Source organism: Taudactylus pleione, unplaced genomic scaffold, assembly GCF_031769625.1.
Source record: "Taudactylus pleione unplaced genomic scaffold, aTauple2 ptg000886l, whole genome shotgun sequence".
Classification (NCBI taxonomy): domain Eukaryota; kingdom Metazoa; phylum Chordata; class Amphibia; order Anura; family Myobatrachidae; genus Taudactylus; species Taudactylus pleione.
Window position 1 is genome coordinate 1,928,751 of NW_028285287.1, and position 21,800 is coordinate 1,950,550.

At 43.9% G+C, this 21,800-nt stretch overlaps 1 protein-coding gene across 1 annotated transcript in view; it reads right to left on the reverse strand.

Annotated features, from left to right (window-relative positions):
* The window catches only part of SEZ6 (seizure related 6 homolog), a 69,647-nt gene that overhangs the window by 32,875 nt on the left and 14,972 nt on the right, over nt 1–21,800 (reverse strand). Inside the window, exons 5-6 of the mRNA XM_088458998.1 lie at nt 20,124–20,320; nt 18,539–18,733 (exon numbers count right to left, since the gene is read on the reverse strand). Of these exons, the coding sequence (XP_088315124.1) occupies nt 18,539–18,733; nt 20,124–20,320 (392 nt within the window). The remainder of the gene's footprint in view (nt 1–18,538; nt 18,734–20,123; nt 20,321–21,800) is intronic.

A 21,800-nucleotide genomic window follows, 5' to 3' on the forward strand; every position in this document is an offset into this window, starting at 1 on the left:
AAGGCAGGTAGCATACAATAGAAAACTACTGAACAATTCGAGGTCAGAGCTTGTGACAGATAAAGCAAGGTCTAAGTTTTCTTCCCTATCATCTCTTGAGGCTCTAATCATAAAAGCTAGGGCTTCAACCACCAGGAAAACATCTCCAAATAGTCACCGTATATGAAGGGGAGCCATTAATCAGGATTCTGGCTGGGGAGGTTTATAAAGCACATACACCTTCCAACTGTCCCGTATTCAGCGGGACAGTCCAGTTTTTCTGGGACTGTCCCGATGTCCCACCCGCGGGCCAGTGTCCCGCGGTGGGGGGGGAGTTGGGGGGAGCACAAACATAGCAGAGCAGTAGGTAAGCAGAGGTAGAACAGATACTGTGCACATGCGCACAGCAACTGTTCACTAGTGTAGAGAGAGCCTGGGGGCTGCCCAGCACTGCGGAGTGCTGGGCGTGCCCCCACAGTGACGTAAACGAGGGGTGCCGAGAGGCTCCGCTCTGTTTTTCTGAGGCTCTGCCCCTTTTACAAGAAGCCCCACCCCTTTTTTAGCAGCACATTCCTTAGAGCGCGAACTGTCGTTCTTTAGGAAGCTTCAAAGTTGGGAGGTATGTGTTAGGTAGTTGGCTTTCAGGCCAAATTTTATTATATTTTTTGGATTATATAAATATTATAGTTTTAGGAAAATTCTTATCATACCTAATAAGGTGGTTGAAAAACGTACACAGTATATGCATTAGAACAGTTGCACTTTCTGTGGCATTTAGAACATATGGTAAGGGAATGTAACCTATGGCTCTGTGTCTATGCTACTGCAATCCAAGCATATCACAACAGGAGGAACACAGGTTGTCAAATCAGAGAATATTCTCTGTATGAAATGTTCAAAATTCATAAAAGTAAATTAACATGGTCATATAATGGGCCTGATTCTGAGTCAGCTGGATCTTTTTTGCAAGGGCTGACATGGTGAGTTTTTGTATATAGTGCCTGCGCAGGTGCCAACCTACTCATATTTCCTATTCGGAACTTTGCCAAATCTGTCTTTCCGTGAAAATGTGTGTTTCAGGGTAACAATGTGAACACACGGAACTGCCCTGACTTGTGTGAGTGTCATGGATGTATCTAAATCTCTGTGTGGTTCTGAGTTGTGAGTAAGGGAAGCCTGTTTCTGAGGGATTCCTTGTGACCTGCATGGGGCTGGTGCAAGTGCCGATGTTAATGATGACCGGTGAAAGGATACTTACATAATTCTGTTGGGATTCTGACTGTCGGGAAGCCCCTGTTGGTATTCTGACCGCCAGTATCCCGACTGCTGGGATCCCATACCCAACCCGAGTTTTACAGTGTTTCATCTCTATAACTATGGAGTACAGCAGCCAAAAGCCATCACCCAGATGGAGAACTGAGAAAGAACATTTTATTACATTTTTACAGACAATCCTTTTCAATTTGTATTTTTTTAATGATCCCAGACACAGTTCTCAGTTGCAAGGTATATTGCATTGTATGGCTTTGTATTAGACTAGTTTGCTTCTAACTTGCTTGTTAATTCATTATTTGTTATTACATGTTGATTTTCCACCTAAGAAATGTTTAACATTAAGAATCGATCCTATTTACTTCAAATTTATACTAGTTTTGGTGCTGCCACCTACAACATTGTGCTTAGTTCTCATGTCTTCAAATTCCTACTGTATGTACATCCAAACCATTGGTCATATATGTGAGCATGGCACACTGACACTGCTCCCCATCACCTAAAACAACTGAAGCAGTATTTTTTCCTTGGTTCCAATGTACACATGAACAGGATCCCCCAACCCCTCTGCATTTACATTATAGCCACCATATCCCTGATTATTAATTTACATTCTTTTTTAAATATATGGTAATATATTAGTTTTAATCAAGCTGATTGATTGCAGCCCTGACTTTTTCTCTGCCCCGAGTCCCTTGGTTGCAACTTCGTCCCTCGTTCCTTTCCTCTGCTCTATATATCTGTTTTAAAATACATTGAGATGGCACAAACTGACTCCCAATTAAATGTAACACATCCTGAAAGGCCCCTCGGATGATCTGATCAGCAGAGAGTTATAATGCAGACACACTTAAGAGAGATGAAAGCAATACATGGATGAACTTCACAGTGATGAAAGGGTACAAGCAGATGAAGTGAAGGGATGTGAATCTACACTAAAGATAATGAAGTTCTCATTTAACATCAACACATACACTGATTTGGATCAATCAGCATCTCTAGATTTCTATAAATAAGCATGAGCAGAGGTCTGTGTCTCAGCATGCAGAGGAGCAGTTACGTTATAATGTGCTGATTTTACTGCAACATAAAGACAAGGTAAGAATAGGAGATTTATGAGCTGGGTGGCAAGACTATCGGGATTGCCGAAAAGGGGTGTGACCTCGCTGGGAGGGGTATGGTTTTGTGATACAAGATGCTGGACTGCACCCAGAGACTCTCCCTGCACTGTCCTCCACAGTTACTGGGAGTCAGGTACTGCACTGTGATGTTAGTGTACAGCGCCTGGCTCCCAGTCACTGAGGAGCTGGCATTTTGGTGTCACCCCCTCGCAGGGCTGGCAACAGTAATCTTGGGGCTGATGTCTCGACACATCAACATCCACATATCCCTACCCTGCATGTTCTAACTTATGTGTGTGCGGGCGTGCCAGCACCCAGGAAGATCGAGTAGGAGGACACAAAGGGCAGCAGTCCGGGTCAGAGACGCAGACCCTGTTGTAGCACCAGCATTCTGAGCACCTGCAAGCTGGAGGAGCAGAGAGAGGATGTAGCCTGAGATCACAGGCCTAGCCACCTGTTCACCATCTTCTGCCTCTCCATTCCAGCAGCAGCAACCGGCAGTGTGCAGGCATACATGGCTCCCCACCTCTCCCACATCCACAGCAGGGATCAGGCAGCTCACAACATGGTAAGGAAGACAGAGACACATCACCTGGCCGCAGCAGTAGTTCCCCAGTAGCGGCGTCAGATCCCAGGGCGTGCTCATGCCAGCATCCTTTCCATCCAGAACGGGAGGGTTACTCTGGCTGGCGGCACTGTAGCCCCGTTTTGTGCCTATGAACCTCTAAGCCTTGGGGCCCAGGACGGGAGTACCCTTTGTACACTCCCGTCGCCGAGCCTGCCCCCTCGGAGGGAGACATCCCGTGTGGTCCGCACCCACCTAGTGATACCACTGAGGACTAGTATTTTGAGTAAGGTCAATAATTAAGACAAGGGGGCAGATGTATTAAGCTCTAGTAAGTGATAAATTGGAGAGGGATAAAGTACCAACCAATCAGCTCCTGTCATTTTTCAAACACAGCCTGTAAAGTGAGTTAGGAGCTGAGTGGCTGGTAGTTTATCACTTTCCAATTTATCACTTTCCAGAGCATAATACACCCCCCCCAGTAGTTGAAATGGATTAATTTGGAGATTAAGGTTATTATTATGTTTTTCTAGATTTGTTTAGGAAAGCCTGGGATAGCTCATAGGTAACAAAAGAAAAAGTTACCCTATTCCATGTCAAGATCTGATTAGCGACTTAAATCTTGCCTACCTATTATGCATTAGCAGGACACACAGAAGTAGTTTCATTTCTACAGAAAGGGGGCTCTGGGGTGCATGTGACCCAGTCCCCCTTCCCCTCAAAGGGCCACCATCGACTATTAATTGAGCTGAACTAGGGATGGACATCGATGGTCGATGTTTGCCAACCATCTATGTTTTTATCGTTATGGTAGTGTTTTTACAATTCGATGGCAGCATTCTGATGTTTGCTGCCATCGAATGGTAATGATTTGATGGTCTTGTGATGGTTGACTTTTTTTATAATGCTGAGAGCTGCTCTGTCCCTGCCTGCAGCTCTCAGCGTCGGGAATAATAGTCACAGTGACAGCTTCCAATATGTAAGGTATGAGGGCATGAAATGATACTGTATTGCCCCAGTGTAGCTGTATATATGTGTCTCCAGCATGGACTTTTCGCTCCCATATTGAATACCCCTCTTTGTCTTTGCTTTTATCACAGTTGCTAATGAAAACAACATGGTTACCCTTAGGCTTTTTCCCTGGTATCACGCCAATTTTAGACCCTCTTACCTCATCTGGTGTTGCCGATTTGCTGACCATTCATCTAAGGATTTCCCTGTTGCTGCAGTCCAGGGCTGCATCGGTGCCGCCATCTTACCTTAGGTCATCTTACACCATTGCAGATATTCACAGAGACTTTCTTCTCACATGACTCCAGTGTCCAATCCTGTTGCAGAGTACTCTATATAAACCACTATTTAGCAGCAAAATGACGGGACATTGTGAGCCTGCGAAAAGTCCCATTTGAGCTCTGCAACGGGTCGCTTTTCAGTAAACCTGAATTCCCCCCATAGAGGCGAGGAGCAGCGTTAGCCATATATATATTATATTATATATATATATATATATATATATACACACACACACACTCACACACACACACACAGTATATAGATTCTCAGGCACCTGTGCTTTGCTAGTTTAACTAGTCTTCTTGGAGTTCCTGTCTCAGAAGCTTGTTTTCTAGCTACTCCTGGCTCCTGTAACTGCAAACCTGTGCAGCTCTAATTTGCATCTCTTGTGGTTTCCACACTACAAGCTGCCACAGCTCCATTCTGCAAAGCATCTGCAGCACCAACTTGCAAACTTTCATAGTTTCTACACTACAAGCATCCACAGCTCCATTCTGCAAAGCACCTGCAGTTCCAACCGGCATATCAGAGAAATTCTCACATTGCTACAGCCTGCAGACAGCTATCTATTGAAAACCATAATCCACAGGTTCTCAAACTCGGTCCTCAGGATGCCAAACAGTGCATGTTTTCCAGGACTCCTCATAAAATCACAGGTGAAATAATTAGCTCCATCTGTGGATCTTTTAAAATGTGTCATTGAGTAATAAATACACATGTGCACCTACCAGGAGACCTGGAAAATGTGACATGTGTGGGGTCCTGAGGACCGAGTTTGAGAACCACTGCCTTGGTGCTTCTCTGCTGCTTGTCAACATCACCTGCAGTTCACACTGCTCAACTACTAAATATAACCTGATCCTCTCAGCAAGTGCTCACCTACTGTAGCATCACCTGCAGTTCACACTGCTCAACTACTAAATATAACCTGATCCTCTCAGCAAGTGCTCACCTACTGTAGCATCACCTGCAGTTCACACTGCTCAACTACTAAATACAACCCGGTCCTCTCAGCAAGTGCTCACTAGCATCACCTACAGCTCACATTTCTCAACTACTAAATACAACCTGGTCCTCTCAGCAAGTGCTCACTAGCACCACCTGCAGTTCACACTTCTCAACTACTAAATATAACTCGGTCCTCTCAGCAAGTGGTCACTAGCATCACCTGCAGTTCACACTGCTCAACTACTAAATACAAGTTGGTCCTCTCAGCAAGTGCTCACTAGCATCACCTGCAGTTCACACTTCTCAACTACTAAATACAACCTGGTCCTCTGAGCAAGTGCTCACTAGCACCACCTGCAGTTCACACTGCTCAACTACTAAATATAACCTGGTCTTCTCAGCAAGTGCTCACCTACTGTAGCATCACCAGCAGTTCACACTTCTCAACTACTAAATACAACTAGGTCTTCTCAGCAAGTGCTCACTAGCATCACCTGCAGTTCACACTGCTCAACTACTAAATCTAACCTGGTCTTCTCAGCAAGTGGTCACTAGCATCACCTGCAGTTCACACTGCTCAACTACTAAATCTAACCTGGTCCTCTCAGCAAGTGCTCACTAGCACCACCTGCAGTGCACACTGCTCAACTACTAGAAATAACCTGGTCCTCTCAGCAAGTGCTCACTAGCATCACCTGCAGTTCACACTGTTCAACTACTAAATATAACCTGGTCCTCTCAGCAAGTGGTCACTAGCATCACCTGCAGTTCACACTTCTCAACTACTAAATACAACCTGGTCCTCTCAGCAAGTGCTCACTAGCACCACCTGCAGTTCACACTGCTCAACTACTAAATACAACCTGGTCCTCTCAGCAAGTGCTCACTAGCACCACCTGCAGTTCACACTGCTCAACTACTAAATATAACCTGGTCCTCTCAGCAAGTGCTCACTAGCACCACCTACAGTTCACACATCTCAACTACTAAATCTAACCTGGTCCTCTCAGCAAGTGCTCACTAGCACCACCTGCAGTGCACACTGCTCAACTACTAAATATAACCTGGTCTTCTCAGCAAGTGCTCACCTACTGTAGCATCACCAGCAGTTCACACTTCTCAACTACTAAATACAACTAGGTCTTCTCAGCAAGTGCTCACTAGCATCACCTGCAGTTGACACTGCTCAACTACTAAATATAACCTGGTCTTCTCAGCAAGTGGTCACTAGAATCACCTGCAGTTCACACTGTTCAACTACTAAATATAACCTGGTCCTCTCAGCAAGTGGTCACTAGAATCACCTGCAGTTCACACTGCTCAACTACTAGAAATAACCTGGTCCTCTCAGCAAGTGCTCACTAGCATCACCTGCAGTTCACACTGTTCAACTACTAAATATAACCTGGTCCTCTCAGCAAGTGGTCACTAGAATCACCTGCAGTTCACACATCTCAACTACTAAATCTAACCTGGTCCTCTCAGCAAGTGCTCACTAGCATCACCTGCAGTTCACACTTCTCAACTACTAAATACAACCTGGTCCTCTCAGGAAGTGCTCACTAGCACCACCTGCAGTTCACACATCTCAACTACTAAATCTAACCTGGTCCTCTCAGCAAGTGCTCACTAGCACCACCTGCAGTGCACACTGCTCAACTACTAGAAATAACCTGGCACTCTCAGCAAGTGCTCACTAGCATCACCTGCAGTTCACACTGTTCAACTACTAAATATAACCTGGTCCTCTCAGCAAGTGGTCACTAGCATCACCTCCAGTTCACACTTCTCAACTACTAAATACAACCTGGTCCTCTCAGCAAGTGCTCACTAGCACCACCTGCAGTGCACACTGCTCAACTACTAGAAATAACCTGGCACTCTCAGCAAGTGCTCACTAGCATCACCTGCAGTTCACACTGTTCAACTACTAAATATAACCTGGTCCTCTCAGCAAGTGGTCACTAGCATCACCTGCAGTTCACACTTCTCAACTACTAAATACAACCTGGTCCTCTCAGCAAGTGCTCACTAGCACCACCTGTAGTTCACACTGCTCAATTACTAAACACAACCAGGTCCTCTCAGCAAGTGCTCACTAGCACCACCTGCAGTTCACACTGCTCAACTACTAAATATAACCTGGTCCTCTCAGCAAGTGGTCACTAGCACCACCTGCAGTTCACACTGCTCAACAACTAAATGCAACCTGGTCCTCTCAGCAAGTGCTCACCTATTGTAGCATCACCTGCAGTTCACACTTTTCAACTACTAAATACAACCTGGTCCTCTCAGCAAGTGCTCACTAGCATCACCTGCAGTTCACACTTCTCAACTACTAAATACAACCTGATCCTCTCAGCAAGTGCTCACTAGCACCACCTACAGTTCACACTTCTCAACTACTAAATATAACCTGGTCCTCTCAGCAAGTGCTCACTAGCACCACCTACAGTTCACACTTCTCAACTACTAAATATAACCTGGTCCTCTCAGCAAGTGGTCACTAGCATCACCTGCAGTTGACACTTCTCAACTACTAAATACAACCTGATCCTCTCAGCAAGTGCTCACTAGCACCACCTACAGTTCACACTTCTCAACTACTAAATATAACCTGGTCCTCTCAGCAAGTGGTCACTAGCATCACCTGCAGTTGACACTTCTCAACTACTAAATACAACCTGATCCTCTCAGCAAGTGCTCACTAGCACCAACTACAGTTCACACTTCTCAACTACTAAATACAACCTGGTCCTCTCAGCAAGTGCTCACTAGTACCACCTACAGTTCACACTTCTCAACTACTAAATATAACCTGGTCCTCTCAGCAAGTGCTCACTAGCATCACCTACAGTTCACACTTCTAAACTACTAAATACAACCTGGTCCTCTCAGTAAGTGGTCACTAGCATCACCTGCAGTTCACACTTCTGAACTACTAAATACAACCTGGTCCTCTCAGCAAATGCTCACTAGCATCACCTGCAGTTAACACTGCTCAACTACTAAATACAACCTGATCCTCTCAGCAAGTGCTCACTAGCACCACCTACAGTTCACACTTCTCAACTACTAAATATAACCTGGTCCTCTCAGCAAGTGCTCACTAGTACCACCTACAGTTCACACTTCTCAACTACTAAATACAACCTGGTCCTCTCAGCAAGTGCTCACTAGCATCACCTGCAGTTCACACTTCTCAACTACTAAATACAACCTGATCCTCTCAGCAAGTGCTCACTAGCACCACCTACAGTTCACACTTCTCAACTACTAAATATAACCTGGTCCTCTCAGCAAGTGCTCACTAGCACCACCTACAGTTCACACTTCTCAACTACTAAATATAACCTGGTCCTCTCAGCAAGTGGTCACTAGCATCACCTGCAGTTGACACTTCTCAACTACTAAATACAACCTGATCCTCTCAGCAAGTGCTCACTAGCACCACCTACAGTTCACACTTCTCAACTACTAAATACAACCTGGTCCTCTCAGCAAGTGCTCACTAGCATCACCTGCAGTTCACACTTCTCAATTACTAAATATAACCTGGTCTTCTCAGCAAGTGCTTACCTGCTGTAGCATCACCTGCAGTTCACACTTCTCAACTACTAATTACAACCTGGTCTTCTCAGCAAGTGCTCACTAGCATCACCTACAGTTCACACTTCTAAACTACTAAATACAACCTGGTCCTCTCAGTAAGTGGTCACTAGCATCACCTGCAGTTCACACTTCTGAAGTACTAAATACAACCTGGTCCTCTCAGCAAGTGCTCACTAGCACCACCTGTAGTTCACACTGCTCAATTACTAAACACAACCAGGTCCTCTCAGCAAGTGCTCACTAGCACCACCTGCAGTTCACACTGCTCAACTACTAAATATAACCTGGTCCTCTCAGCAAGTGGTCACTAGCATCACCTGCAGTTCACACTTCTCAACTACTAAATACAACCTGGTCCTCTCAGCAAGTGCTCACTAGCACCACCTGTAGTTCACACTGCTCAATTACTAAACACAACCAGGTCCTCTCAGCAAGTGCTCACTAGCACCACCTGCAGTTCACACTGCTCAACTACTAAATATAACCTGGTCCTCTCAGCAAGTGGTCACTAGCACCACCTGCAGTTCACACTGCTCAACAACTAAATGCAACCTGGTCCTCTCAGCAAGTGCTCACCTATTGTAGCATCACCTGCAGTTCACACTTTTCAACTACTAAATACAACCTGGTCCTCTCAGCAAGTGCTCACTAGCATCACCTGCAGTTCACACTTCTCAACTACTAAATACAACCTGATCCTCTCAGCAAGTGCTCACTAGCACCACCTACAGTTCACACTTCTCAACTACTAAATATAACCTGGTCCTCTCAGCAAGTGCTCACTAGCACCACCTACAGTTCACACTTCTCAACTACTAAATATAACCTGGTCCTCTCAGCAAGTGGTCACTAGCATCACCTGCAGTTGACACTTCTCAACTACTAAATACAACCTGATCCTCTCAGCAAGTGCTCACTAGCACCACCTACAGTTCACACTTCTCAACTACTAAATATAACCTGGTCCTCTCAGCAAGTGGTCACTAGCATCACCTGCAGTTGACACTTCTCAACTACTAAATACAACCTGATCCTCTCAGCAAGTGCTCACTAGCACCAACTACAGTTCACACTTCTCAACTACTAAATACAACCTGGTCCTCTCAGCAAGTGCTCACTAGTACCACCTACAGTTCACACTTCTCAACTACTAAATATAACCTGGTCCTCTCAGCAAGTGCTCACTAGCATCACCTGCAGTTCACACTTCTAAACTACTAAATACAACCTGGTCCTCTCAGTAAGTGGTCACTAGCATCACCTGCAGTTCACACTTCTGAACTACTAAATACAACCTGGTCCTCTCAGCAAATGCTCACTAGCATCACCTGCAGTTAACACTGCTCAACTACTAAATACAACCTGATCCTCTCAGCAAGTGCTCACTAGCACCACCTACAGTTCACACTTCTCAACTACTAAATATAACCTGGTCCTCTCAGCAAGTGCTCACTAGTACCACCTACAGTTCACACTTCTCAACTACTAAATACAACCTGGTCCTCTCAGCAAGTGCTCACTAGCATCACCTGCAGTTCACACTTCTCAACTACTAAATACAACCTGATCCTCTCAGCAAGTGCTCACTAGCACCACCTACAGTTCACACTTCTCAACTACTAAATATAACCTGGTCCTCTCAGCAAGTGCTCACTAGCACCACCTACAGTTCACACTTCTCAACTACTAAATATAACCTGGTCCTCTCAGCAAGTGGTCACTAGCATCACCTGCAGTTGACACTTCTCAACTACTAAATACAACCTGATCCTCTCAGCAAGTGCTCACTAGCACCACCTACAGTTCACACTTCTCAACTACTAAATACAACCTGGTCCTCTCAGCAAGTGCTCACTAGCATCACCTGCAGTTCACACTTCTCAATTACTAAATATAACCTGGTCTTCTCAGCAAGTGCTTACCTGCTGTAGCATCACCTGCAGTTCACACTTCTCAACTACTAATTACAACCTGGTCTTCTCAGCAAGTGCTCACTAGCATCACCTACAGTTCACACTTCTAAACTACTAAATACAACCTGGTCCTCTCAGTAAGTGGTCACTAGCATCACCTGCAGTTCACACTTCTGAAGTACTAAATACAACCTGGTCCTCTGAGCAAATGCTCACTAGCATCACCTGCAGTTAACACTGCTCAACTACTAAATACAACCTGGTCCTCTCAGCAAGTGCTCACTAGCATCACCTGCAGTTCTCTCTGCTCAAATCCCAAATACAACTTTTTCTTCTCAGCCACAACTCATTTGTTACCAGTTGCTTTGCCGATCCCAGCCCATTTACCAGTTGCATTACCGATCCCAGCCCGGTTGCCAGTTGCATTGTCGGTCCCAGCCCAGTTACCAGTTGCATTGCCGGTGTCAGCCCAGTTACCAGTTGTATTGTTTGCCGGTCCCAGCCCAGTCACCAGTTGTATTGCCGGTCCCAGCCCAGTTACCAGTTGCATTGTCGGCCCCAGCCTGGTTACCAGTTGCATAACCAATCCCAGCCCGGTTGCCAGTTGCACTGTCGGTCCCAGCCCAGTTACCAGTTGCATTGCCAGTCTCAGCCCAGTTACCAGTTGTATTGTTGGTCCCAGCCTGGGTACCAGTTGCATTGCCGATTGTCTTTTTTTTTTCTGTACCATCTAATTGTATTTAAAAAAGAAGACTTCAGAAGGTAATAAATGCCTAATTATGAAGGCCCTCAGGTGTCTTTATTTATTAAAGATTTTTTTTAAAATAAACTACTTGGGTCTATGTTTTTATCTACATTTTATGGTGGCACAATAAAGGTGCAAGGGGTCCCAGGTGTCATCCTAGTACCTGTAATCAGAGGTGGATTTAGACCTCATGGGGCCCTAAGCAAGATATCACTTTGGGGCCCCATTCCCTCAACTGCATGCAATTTTACACACACACACACACAATGTTGCACACACACTACCCCATAGCTGCACACACACATGGCCCCCATAGCTACACACACACATTGCCCCCATAACTGCACACACACACAGCCCCCATAACTGCACACACACATTGCCCCCATAACTGCCCACACACACACTGCCCACATAGTCGCACACACACATTGCCCCCATAGTCGCACACACACACAGTAATCTAGATTTAAACTAGCCAATCTTTTAGCTCAAGTGCTTAACTGGATCTGCTATTAACTGGTTGCTCAATCTGCAAATATCTGGCCATTTGATATTCGCTAAGAGTGACCAGTTCGTAGGGTGCCTGTTAGAGTGGTTGGCCGATGATGATCACACACTGGCAGACAATGGCCATGTGCAGGGTTGGACTGGCCTACAGGGGTACAGGGGCAATCTTCAGTGGGCCTCATTGCCTGAGGGCCTCACCTTCTCCTCTAGGGGTCATGTTCCAGATTGTGCACTGCATTGTACAGTACATTGTTACTTTATTAGATGGTCAGTTACCTTGTGGAGCAGGACCACTTATAAAAATCAATTCTTGGTTTGCTTCTATTGAAACTACACCAAGATTTGCCTAATGGTTAGCCAAGCAACTGTGGAGGCTGGCCACACCCCCTCTGATGGATGACCATACCCCTTAAGCATGGGCCCCTGTCACTACATTCCCCCGGTGGGCCCTTTATGCCCCAGTCCGACGCTGGCCATGTGCCAAACAGAATTACAGGAATGTCTTACATTTCATAAAAATAATTCAGATCATTGTATTTTCTTGATAATTGTGGGTGGCACACGCAGCGATATTGGACGAATTGTATAGTATTATTCTGTGTGTGGCCATCATGAAACCACTGAGGAAAACATCGAAAACTGTGCTAGAATAACCATTGAGTTTAGGCTTTTTTTTAATCATAAATAAATAATAATGAGGTAAACTCATAAATACAAAAACTATATGGTAAGGAGATATAGGGCGGTATCCAATTAGCCCGGAACATTGTTCAGGCGCTAATGGATCCCGCGATCGGTGAAAAACAGAGATTTTTCGCCGATTATCCCTGTTTTTTGCTGATGTTATTTTTCACCCTATCCTATTATTTAGAACAAGATAATAGGATATAACTCACAAAAACACATAGGGTACGCAATAAGCTACACGATAAGTGCCGGCGTCGGGCGGCACTTCAGGGCTAATAGGATAGCACCACCGCGATCAATTAGCAGCGCTACCTTAGCACTGCTAATTGGATACTCCCCATAACAGTGAATATATTTGCACTATAGGGAGGTACTGCAGCAAAATGTTACAACAAAGAGAGCATATCTTAAAAGAGAAAGGTGGTAAAATTAATGACATGTACAGCATAAATACCACTGAGAAAGCCTGCACCTCATTACCATAGTTACCCAATGCTCCGAAAGATTTTCAGTGATGTAATTTCTGTGGAGCCACTAATTATCAATCATTTTCCCTATCTTCTCTCCTTTGTAGTTTTTACAAACTAATTATGATATTGTCATTAGCCAAAGACTTGAAAGTGACAATAATTATCTAATAAGATAATGAATTTCAGAAAGCACTGTTGAAAAAAAGGAAGAAAACATTTTATTTATTTATTTATTTCCCCCACAGACAGATACAGAAGTTTACACAATGCAGTGTAGATTTCTAAAGAAGATATTTGTATTATGTATGCATTTTTCTAAATTTTTTCTTTGTGTTCTATACAAATAATATTTACATAAATATCTTATTTTTCTCACTGCAACATAATATATGATTCTGTAGTATTTTTTTTCAGAGTTAAAATTAGAGCTCATAGTTAGACCACCTTCTCTCCAGCACAACTGTTTAAAAAGATTTTTTTTTTAAAGCAATTTAATGTTTTGCTGTGTTTTATTTTCACTATAAACATGGCAAAATGGAACAGTGTTATACAATTATAGTTATATTACAAGTGGTTAAACCTTTTACACAGTGTGGGCCACATGAAACAGTCAATGAAGCCTGAGGGCCACTAAGCTATACACCACACAATAGCACAATCTTGATTCACCCAATTCACATTACACCACATAGTTGTGTCCCTTATTCATGTATGTGCCCCCTGTAGTGCCCCTTATATAATGCCCCCAGTAGTAGTCCCCCCTATGCAGTGCCCCTTATATAATGCCCCCAGTAGTAGTCCTCCTATGCACAGCAGTGCCCCTTTTACACAATGCCCACATTTATGCCCCTTATACACAATGCCCACAGTAGTAGTGCCCCTTATACAATAACCACAGCAGTAGTGCCCATTAGCCCATTACACATAATGCCCACAGCAGTAGTGCACCTAATGCAGTGGTCTTCAACCTTTAAGGCAGTGTGGGCCACAGTAAAAAATTAAAAGAAGCCGAGGGCCACTAAGCCATACTGTGCTATTTAAACACTCACACGATTATGACCAATAACTGCCGCCTCCTACAATTTTAATTATGTCCCATAACTGACTCCCTCTGCAGTGCCCTCAGTAGTGCCCCGTATACAGTGCTCCCAGTAGTGGTCACCCCTATGCAGTGGTCCCAGTAGTGGTCCCCATTATGCAGTGCCCCCAGTAGTAGTCCCCCCTGCTGTGTCCCCAGTAGTGCCCCTTATATAATGTCCCCAGTAGTAGTCCCCCCTATGCAGTGCCCCTTATATAATGCCCCCAGTAGTAGTCCCCTTATGCAGTGCCCTCAGTAGTGGTCCCCCCTATGCAGTGCCCCCAGTAGTCCCCCCTTATACAGTGCCCCCAGTAGTAGTCCCCACCGATGCAGTACCCCCAGTAGTGGTCCCCCCCGATGCAGTACCATCAGCAGTGGTCCCTCATCGATGCAGTGCCCCCAGCAGTAGTCCGTCCCCCCCCCCAGCAGTGCAGACAAACACACATGTGAAGAAAAAAAACAAACACATGAATCCCGGCTCCCGTTCCTGCCACCGTCCGCTCCTCCGTCCTCCAGGGCCGGCCAGCTCTGAATTACCCACTGCGGAACCCGGAAGATGGAGCTCATGAGTGAGCTCTAGCCTGGCTCCAGCGGTTGGAGCAGCAGCCAATGAGAGTCTGTCTGACTCTCATTGGCTGGTTGTCAAAACAAACACACTGCTGCCGGCACCGGTGACAGTGTGTTTGTTTCTGTCTGTAGTGCAGACTGCACTTACTGCGGTCTGCGCAACAGTAACCATCGGCAGGCCACAGGGAATGGCTTTGTGGGCCACGGATTGAAGACCCCTGCTCTACAGTAATGAGTGATTATGGAACTCTGTAAAGACTTCAAATATCCATGTAATATATGATCAGCAACAGTGTTCCTAATATGATTCGCTGACATACTGTACATATGGTGTCATGGCTTACTTACAGTATTATAATTTCTACTATTACTACATTTCTCATGACTTATCAAGTTACTGCAGTTCAGTTCACACAGTTTTTACATTACCCATGATTCATAATATAATTAGCATAACATGTATAATATGATATGTTAAAGTTGTGTTACTGATCTTAATCTAACCTCCTGAGGTGCCATTGTAAGATTTATAAATTGCTGTCATTTTAGGTCCACTGGCCCGGAGTCCAGCACCGCATTGATGCAATTTTCTGCTACAGGAAAGGCTTGGAAAAGCGGAGATGTCTGAGTGGGGAGGAGTAAGTGTAAGTGTAGCAGAGGGTTAGGTGGGTGGAAAGCATATTTTCAGTTAGATGAGACCAATTAAAGCTCTCAGGCAGTCTAATTAGCTGGTAGATTTCTCTTTCATCCTAACTCCATTCAGGTCTTTTTTTATCTACAGATGTGTTCATTAAAGATGATTTTAACTCTTCAAGTTCTTATTCCTTTTTTCATTGTGGAACAAAGACTTGCAAGGACGAGCTGGTACTTCTGTTTGACCCAGAATAAACTATAGTGTTGGATACTGTTGTGGCTTATTAGACTGTGTACAGCCTGTCGCAGGATGCGGCTCTGCTTTTGTGGGCGGTTTATTCTGCGTAATCATGTTAAACTGGATTTAAATCAAAATATGTTTTCAATCAGTATCAATTCATGGTGGTATAATTGCCTCAGTCAGGCGCTGTGACAGGAGGAAATGAATCATACGGGTTGAGATATCAATCCATCAGTCTCTCTCACACTTTCACTGCATGCGTAAAAAGATCTGAAAAGCTGAAAAAGCCTGAACTAAACCAGAACACAGATGGGGAAATGTATGAAAATGGAGTAAAAGAGAAACTGGAGAACAAATTGGAGTTATTTAAAATCTCACAATCATGACAGAATAATTATCACTTAATTCTGCTCTTTATTCCAGTTTTTATGTATTTAATCTTGAATTGCCTGTATGCCTGTCTAAAATACACATGAGTGTGCCCTGAAGAAACTGCAGGTCCTGGCTGGATTATTTTAGTATACCAGTTTGTCAATGTTGGTTTAAGATGATTGATTCTTTATGACCGGTATCTTATTATGGGAGCACTGCTGCTTATTTGACCCAGTAAGATAAAAGCGATACCTATATTCAAGTGCAAAGTTTGCACTGCACTGAACTATATTTAATGTTTGATCAGTGCACACATTGGTAATGTGAATGTACGATGCACATAAACTTTCCCATACTTCCAGAAAGTTATAATCTTCTTATTCAGAACAGCCTGTGTCTCTGAAAATGAGCCAAGACACGTTATGCTATTGGTCTACCCACAAGTTCCCTTCCCTTTCCTAAAAACACCCTGGTGCTGCATGCATTGGACATGGTGCGAAGAATATACCTTCCATGCTCAGCTCTTTGGCGACACAAGCCATTAGCAGTAAGAGTAGTCTTACCATTTGGCAGGCAGTTAGGTGTCAGAGCTGGCTTACCGGCTCCCACATGCTCACTGAAATTGAAAGCCCGGATTAGGCCCTCCAGTTCCAGTTTTGAAAAAGAAAAGAAAAGATTGTACTGTGAATACAAAAATTTATATTATATATATATATATATATATATATATATATATATATATATATATATATATTAGGGATGTGCAGGCTCGGATAGGTTCGAGTTTGCACGTTGAGTTCGGATTTTTCCCTCCAAAAAAACGGAACTCAGAAAGAGGCAAAACGTCATCTTGCATGGACGAACATCATCATTCCTGGACTTTTGTTTTATATATATATATTTGAACCCTGGGGGTCTTATGTAATAGGTTGCGACTTGCAGCCGCTGCGGTAACTCCTGCAAGTCTTCCTGTATTTTTAAAACAGCACTCATTTTAAAGACAAAACCTAGCTGGTATTCCCTTTAAAATGATTGCCACTATAAAAATACTGGAAGACTTGTAGGTGCTCCTGCAACGGCTGCAAATCGCAACCTATTACATAAGCCCCTCAGGGTGAAATAATGGCCAATTTGGACTATTATCTACTTAGCAATTTGAACAATACTTTTTAGTTATACCTTTATGGTTGTTTTCTGTAGGACAGCACAGTTGGCATAGTGGTTAGCATACTCCCTCAGGCCATGAGTTAATTCTTGACCAAGACCCTATACATGTGGAGCGTGTATGCCCGCCCTGTGTTTGCGTGGCTTTCTTCCAGCTACTCTGGTTACCTCTCACACTTCAAAAACACACCAGTAGGGTAATTGGCATTAACCCTAGTGTGTATGTGTGTCCATGTGATAGGGAATACAGATTGTAACATCCACCGCAGACTGGTGTAAAACACAGCACAATATGTGTGCGCTATATAGATAACTGTTAATTAAAAATACGAAGAAAACAATGGGCCTGATTCACTACGGTTTGCTGTTCTGCCTATACGCACACAACTGTGTTGCTAATATCAGCGGTGATATTTTAATGATTGCATTCACATTGTATACGCTGCCTGACATAAGAACGCCCACTTCCCCTTACTCACATCCGTATACTTGACCAAGATAGTGAAATAATCGGTAACATCGAGTAACATTGGACAGTTAGAGTAGCCTAGACCTCACTCAGTAATTGCTTGCTTATGCGCACGCTATGACTCCTCAGCAGCATCTGGTATCGCAGTGAATTTATGCACACCCCTGCAACGGCACTGAAACGCACTGGCACGCCCCTTGTCAGCACCCACAAAAGGCACTTCCTGTCAATCACTCTGCTCTGGGTCTGCGTAGCCTTTGCAATCGCAATTCTGTTTGCAACTGCTAGTTCGCGCACTGCGATGCATACGCAAGCGAGAACGCAACAATTGAGCAATTGCGTGCGTCTTTGCAACTGTGATCCGTGATGAATCAGGCCCAATATCAATAATGAGGCAATAGAGGCTCTAAGTCTAGATGTTTACTACTTAGATCTTGATGAGGGTCCACAGAATGAGTCTCCCATATCCAAAATGCTTGGGACCAGAAGTATTTTGGATATCAGATTTTTCTGTATTTTGGAATAATTGCATACCATAATGAGATATCTTGGCAATAGGACCCAAATTTATACACAGAATGAACTTTTATTTCATATACACCTTATACACACTGCCTGAAGGTAATTTTCTACAATATTTTTTTATAATTTTATGCATCAAACAAAGTTTGTGTACATACACTAAATTAATCTGTGACTCATATACACCTTATACACACAGCCTAAAGACAATTTTATACAATATTTGTAATTATTTTGTGCATTAAACAAACTTAGTGTACATTGAAACATCAAAAAGAGAAAGGAGTCACTATCTCAGTCACGCTGAAAAAATTCCATATATCAGAATATTTGGATATGGGAGATTTAACCTGTAGTACATCAGTGTTACCTCTTACCTCTATCACATGAGGGTAGGTCTCCGCTCCAGGTGAGGTCCCACTGACACATGAGAAGCTCAACTCCTACAATCTCATATCCCGGATAGCACTGGTAGGTCACCACAGTGCCGTGGACAAGCTCAGACTGAGAGGTGGTTTTCCACCCATTAGGAATTTCTGGTAACTCTGGACAAGTATCATTCCTCGGTACCTCTGAGAAGGCAGCAAAATCACAGATATTACCATTTCTATTTAAATGGTTATGCATGTTTTTACAATATAATGTATTTGTATGTAAATTGCTACAAAAATAGCGGTGGATGGGCAAACATTTTTGGCCAAACATGTACTAAGAACCTCACTTATACTCCATGTTAATTGTAGAGTTTATCAGGATTTTTTTGTCTATCATTGTTCTTAGTACCTAGAGTGTGCGTCTGCATTCTATGTCCCCTGTATTGTACTACAAGTCCCAGCATGGCAGAACCTCCTATTATGTTTAAAATTAGGGTGTGCAGTCCAAGCCCCCCCCTTACTACAAAAATATTTATGCAGATTGTTAGCAGGTAGGCTGATGACCCCCATTTATCTATAATAATTGGTGAACCCTTAAATAGTAGGGCAAGATCAATCAATTTCTAAAATGTATTGTATTATCGTAATTTCAATGGATCGCTGCAATTTGAATTGATCATTGCAAATTGTCCCCCTAAAGATGAACAGAGATGCAACAATCCTGTGTTTGGTACACGGGCCAAGTGGCTGGATCTGTTCCAGTATCACTGAAATGAAGATGATGGCAAACAATTCTGCATTTACCAACATACCCGAACATTATTCTATTCATTTGTATAAGATTAATTTTTGAAATGATAATTATTGGGCATTGTGACCATTTTGGCTCACATACAGTATTTGGTGACATTGCAACGTGTGTGGCCAGCATAAGTGTGTGCCCAAACAGCTCTCAGATCTCATTGGATTACAGGGATCCAATCTGATGGGTAACATGTGGGCAGCATTACTGTAAGCCACAGCTAGTTAATTGTGATGGTCTCTTGAGATACAGTGAAAGGAGAATTGTCAATTAAGCTAATGCTGCATACAGTTTTAATACGGGATCCCGGCGGTCAGGATGCAGACGGTCAGAATACCGCCAGCGGCATCCCGACAGTCAGAATACTGCCAGAATTTGGTATTATAACCCTTACCCTAACCCCCCCTCCTAGCCCACCTTTCCCGAAGCCTAACCATGACCCTCCCCTCCCACAGCCTAGCCCTCAGGATATATATTGCAGTTGGATCAGTAGAGTAATATATATATTTTTAGCATTGCTCTTTAGCAAACTGTCACTGGGCTACCCTGTGACTGGCAAAGTTCAGAAGGATTCTTCAACTTGTGTAGTAGGAGGTCACTGTGGGCCAGTTAGTGTTTCTAAAGTATTTCCCAGCTGGTGGTCTTGGATAGAGCCAGGTACATAGTGTTACCCTGTTTGTCAGTAAACATGTGCAATGTTAATTCTGAAGCACATTGAGGTCTGTGTGGGTTTCCGAAGTCTTTGTGATTGTAATGATGTTCTTACAACTATAATCACTGACTCACCGAAAAAGTTAATAATGAAACCCTGCTGGTAGCCAAAAACATTGCTGCCAGGGTCCGTCTGGAACTGGATGATGACATCCGCCATCGATGTGTAGATTTTGAAGTGACTGTGTGTCCCTGTGTACCGACCCAAGACCCGGGCCGTCAAGTCATCACCATCATAAAACGTGAGAACGTCACTGTGGCCGAGGTGTAGTCTATAGGGAGAATGAGGCAAAGAAAGATTAAGTATACATACACATGAAGACAGGCAGGCTCTAGAACATATGATTACAAGTAACATAGTAAATATCAATTTAAATGCAACTTTTTAAATAATTAATCTGTGCACTATTTAAACACTTAAAACAAATGTATTTTTGTAAAAACTTCTGATTTGGTAACCACACTCAGGGCCAACATAATGCGGCAGGCAGAGAGAGCTTGGCAGGAAGGCACCATGTTTCAGGGGCAATATGCGCGAGTAGCACTGTGGCTGAGGGCCTGATTCAGAGGCACTCGCAAAAAGCGAGCGCTCGCTCTGAATCAGGACGGCCCATTGTTTTTTTAGTTGCGGCGTCCTGGCCGCTTGCATAGCTGTGGGTGACCACCCACAGCTTATGCGAGCAGCCAGTTGATGGTCGCGTTGGTCAAGACCATCGCGACCATCGGGCTTGCGACAAAACCCTTGCGGTAGAGTCTCGTAGCCGCATGCCCCAGTGGACTTCCTGCTCTAATAGAGCAGGAAGTCCACCTACTGACATTACGAGTAATGTCATTAGGGCCGCCCTGCAGGAACGCCTCAGTTTTCCCACCCACCCCCCTCCCAGCCTTCCAAATGGGGCGAGCTGTCAATCAACATCGACAGCCGCCCCTTTTGGATCCGAGCGCAAGAGCGAGTGCTTTTTGCGCTCGCTCCGGGGCTTGCGCACGCGCAGTGCGCACACCACGAGTGCGCACTGCCTAACAATCTACCTGCTTGCGAGCGCATAGCGAGTGGGTCTGAATCAGGCCCTGAATTCCTGGATCGGCTTTTACTATGCCGCTGTTGAAGCCCTGAAAGAATGAGGGAATTTCCTCAACCCAGTAAGTGAAAGTGCATCTTAAGTGCTAGTGTGAATAGGCTGCATCACCTGATTTGTTGGAAGTTGTATCAGGTGTATTTTTGCAGCTTTTCAAGCCATGGTGTAAAGATATTTGTGCTGACAATGATGAATTAATAAATAAAATAATAAATGATGACCAGTCGCAGATCAAGCATACGGATCAAGCTTACTGAAGGACGCAACACAAGACGCTTTCAACTGTGCCTATAGGCGTAAGTATACACATTTTCTTCTCATACACACAATGGGTAAAAATAAGGCCGATTGCATTCAACTCAGCATCCGGACCATAATATTTATTTCCAGCAGATTTTACCTCTATCTGCATCACACAGAATAGTGCCATTGTTCTGTGTGACACAAATTTCTGTATTCCATAGCTCAGACAGGACTTTTACTTTCATTGTGGGTAATTATTACCAGTGCATTTTTATGTACCAAAAATTATGCATGTGTGCACTGTGTAATAATAAGCTGATAATGTAACAATAACACAATTATTTGGTTTACTTTGCATTATGATAAGCATGGAGGGAAAAAAAGATGCACAACAAGAATTACAATACAGAAAATTGGATAAAATGTAATTAAA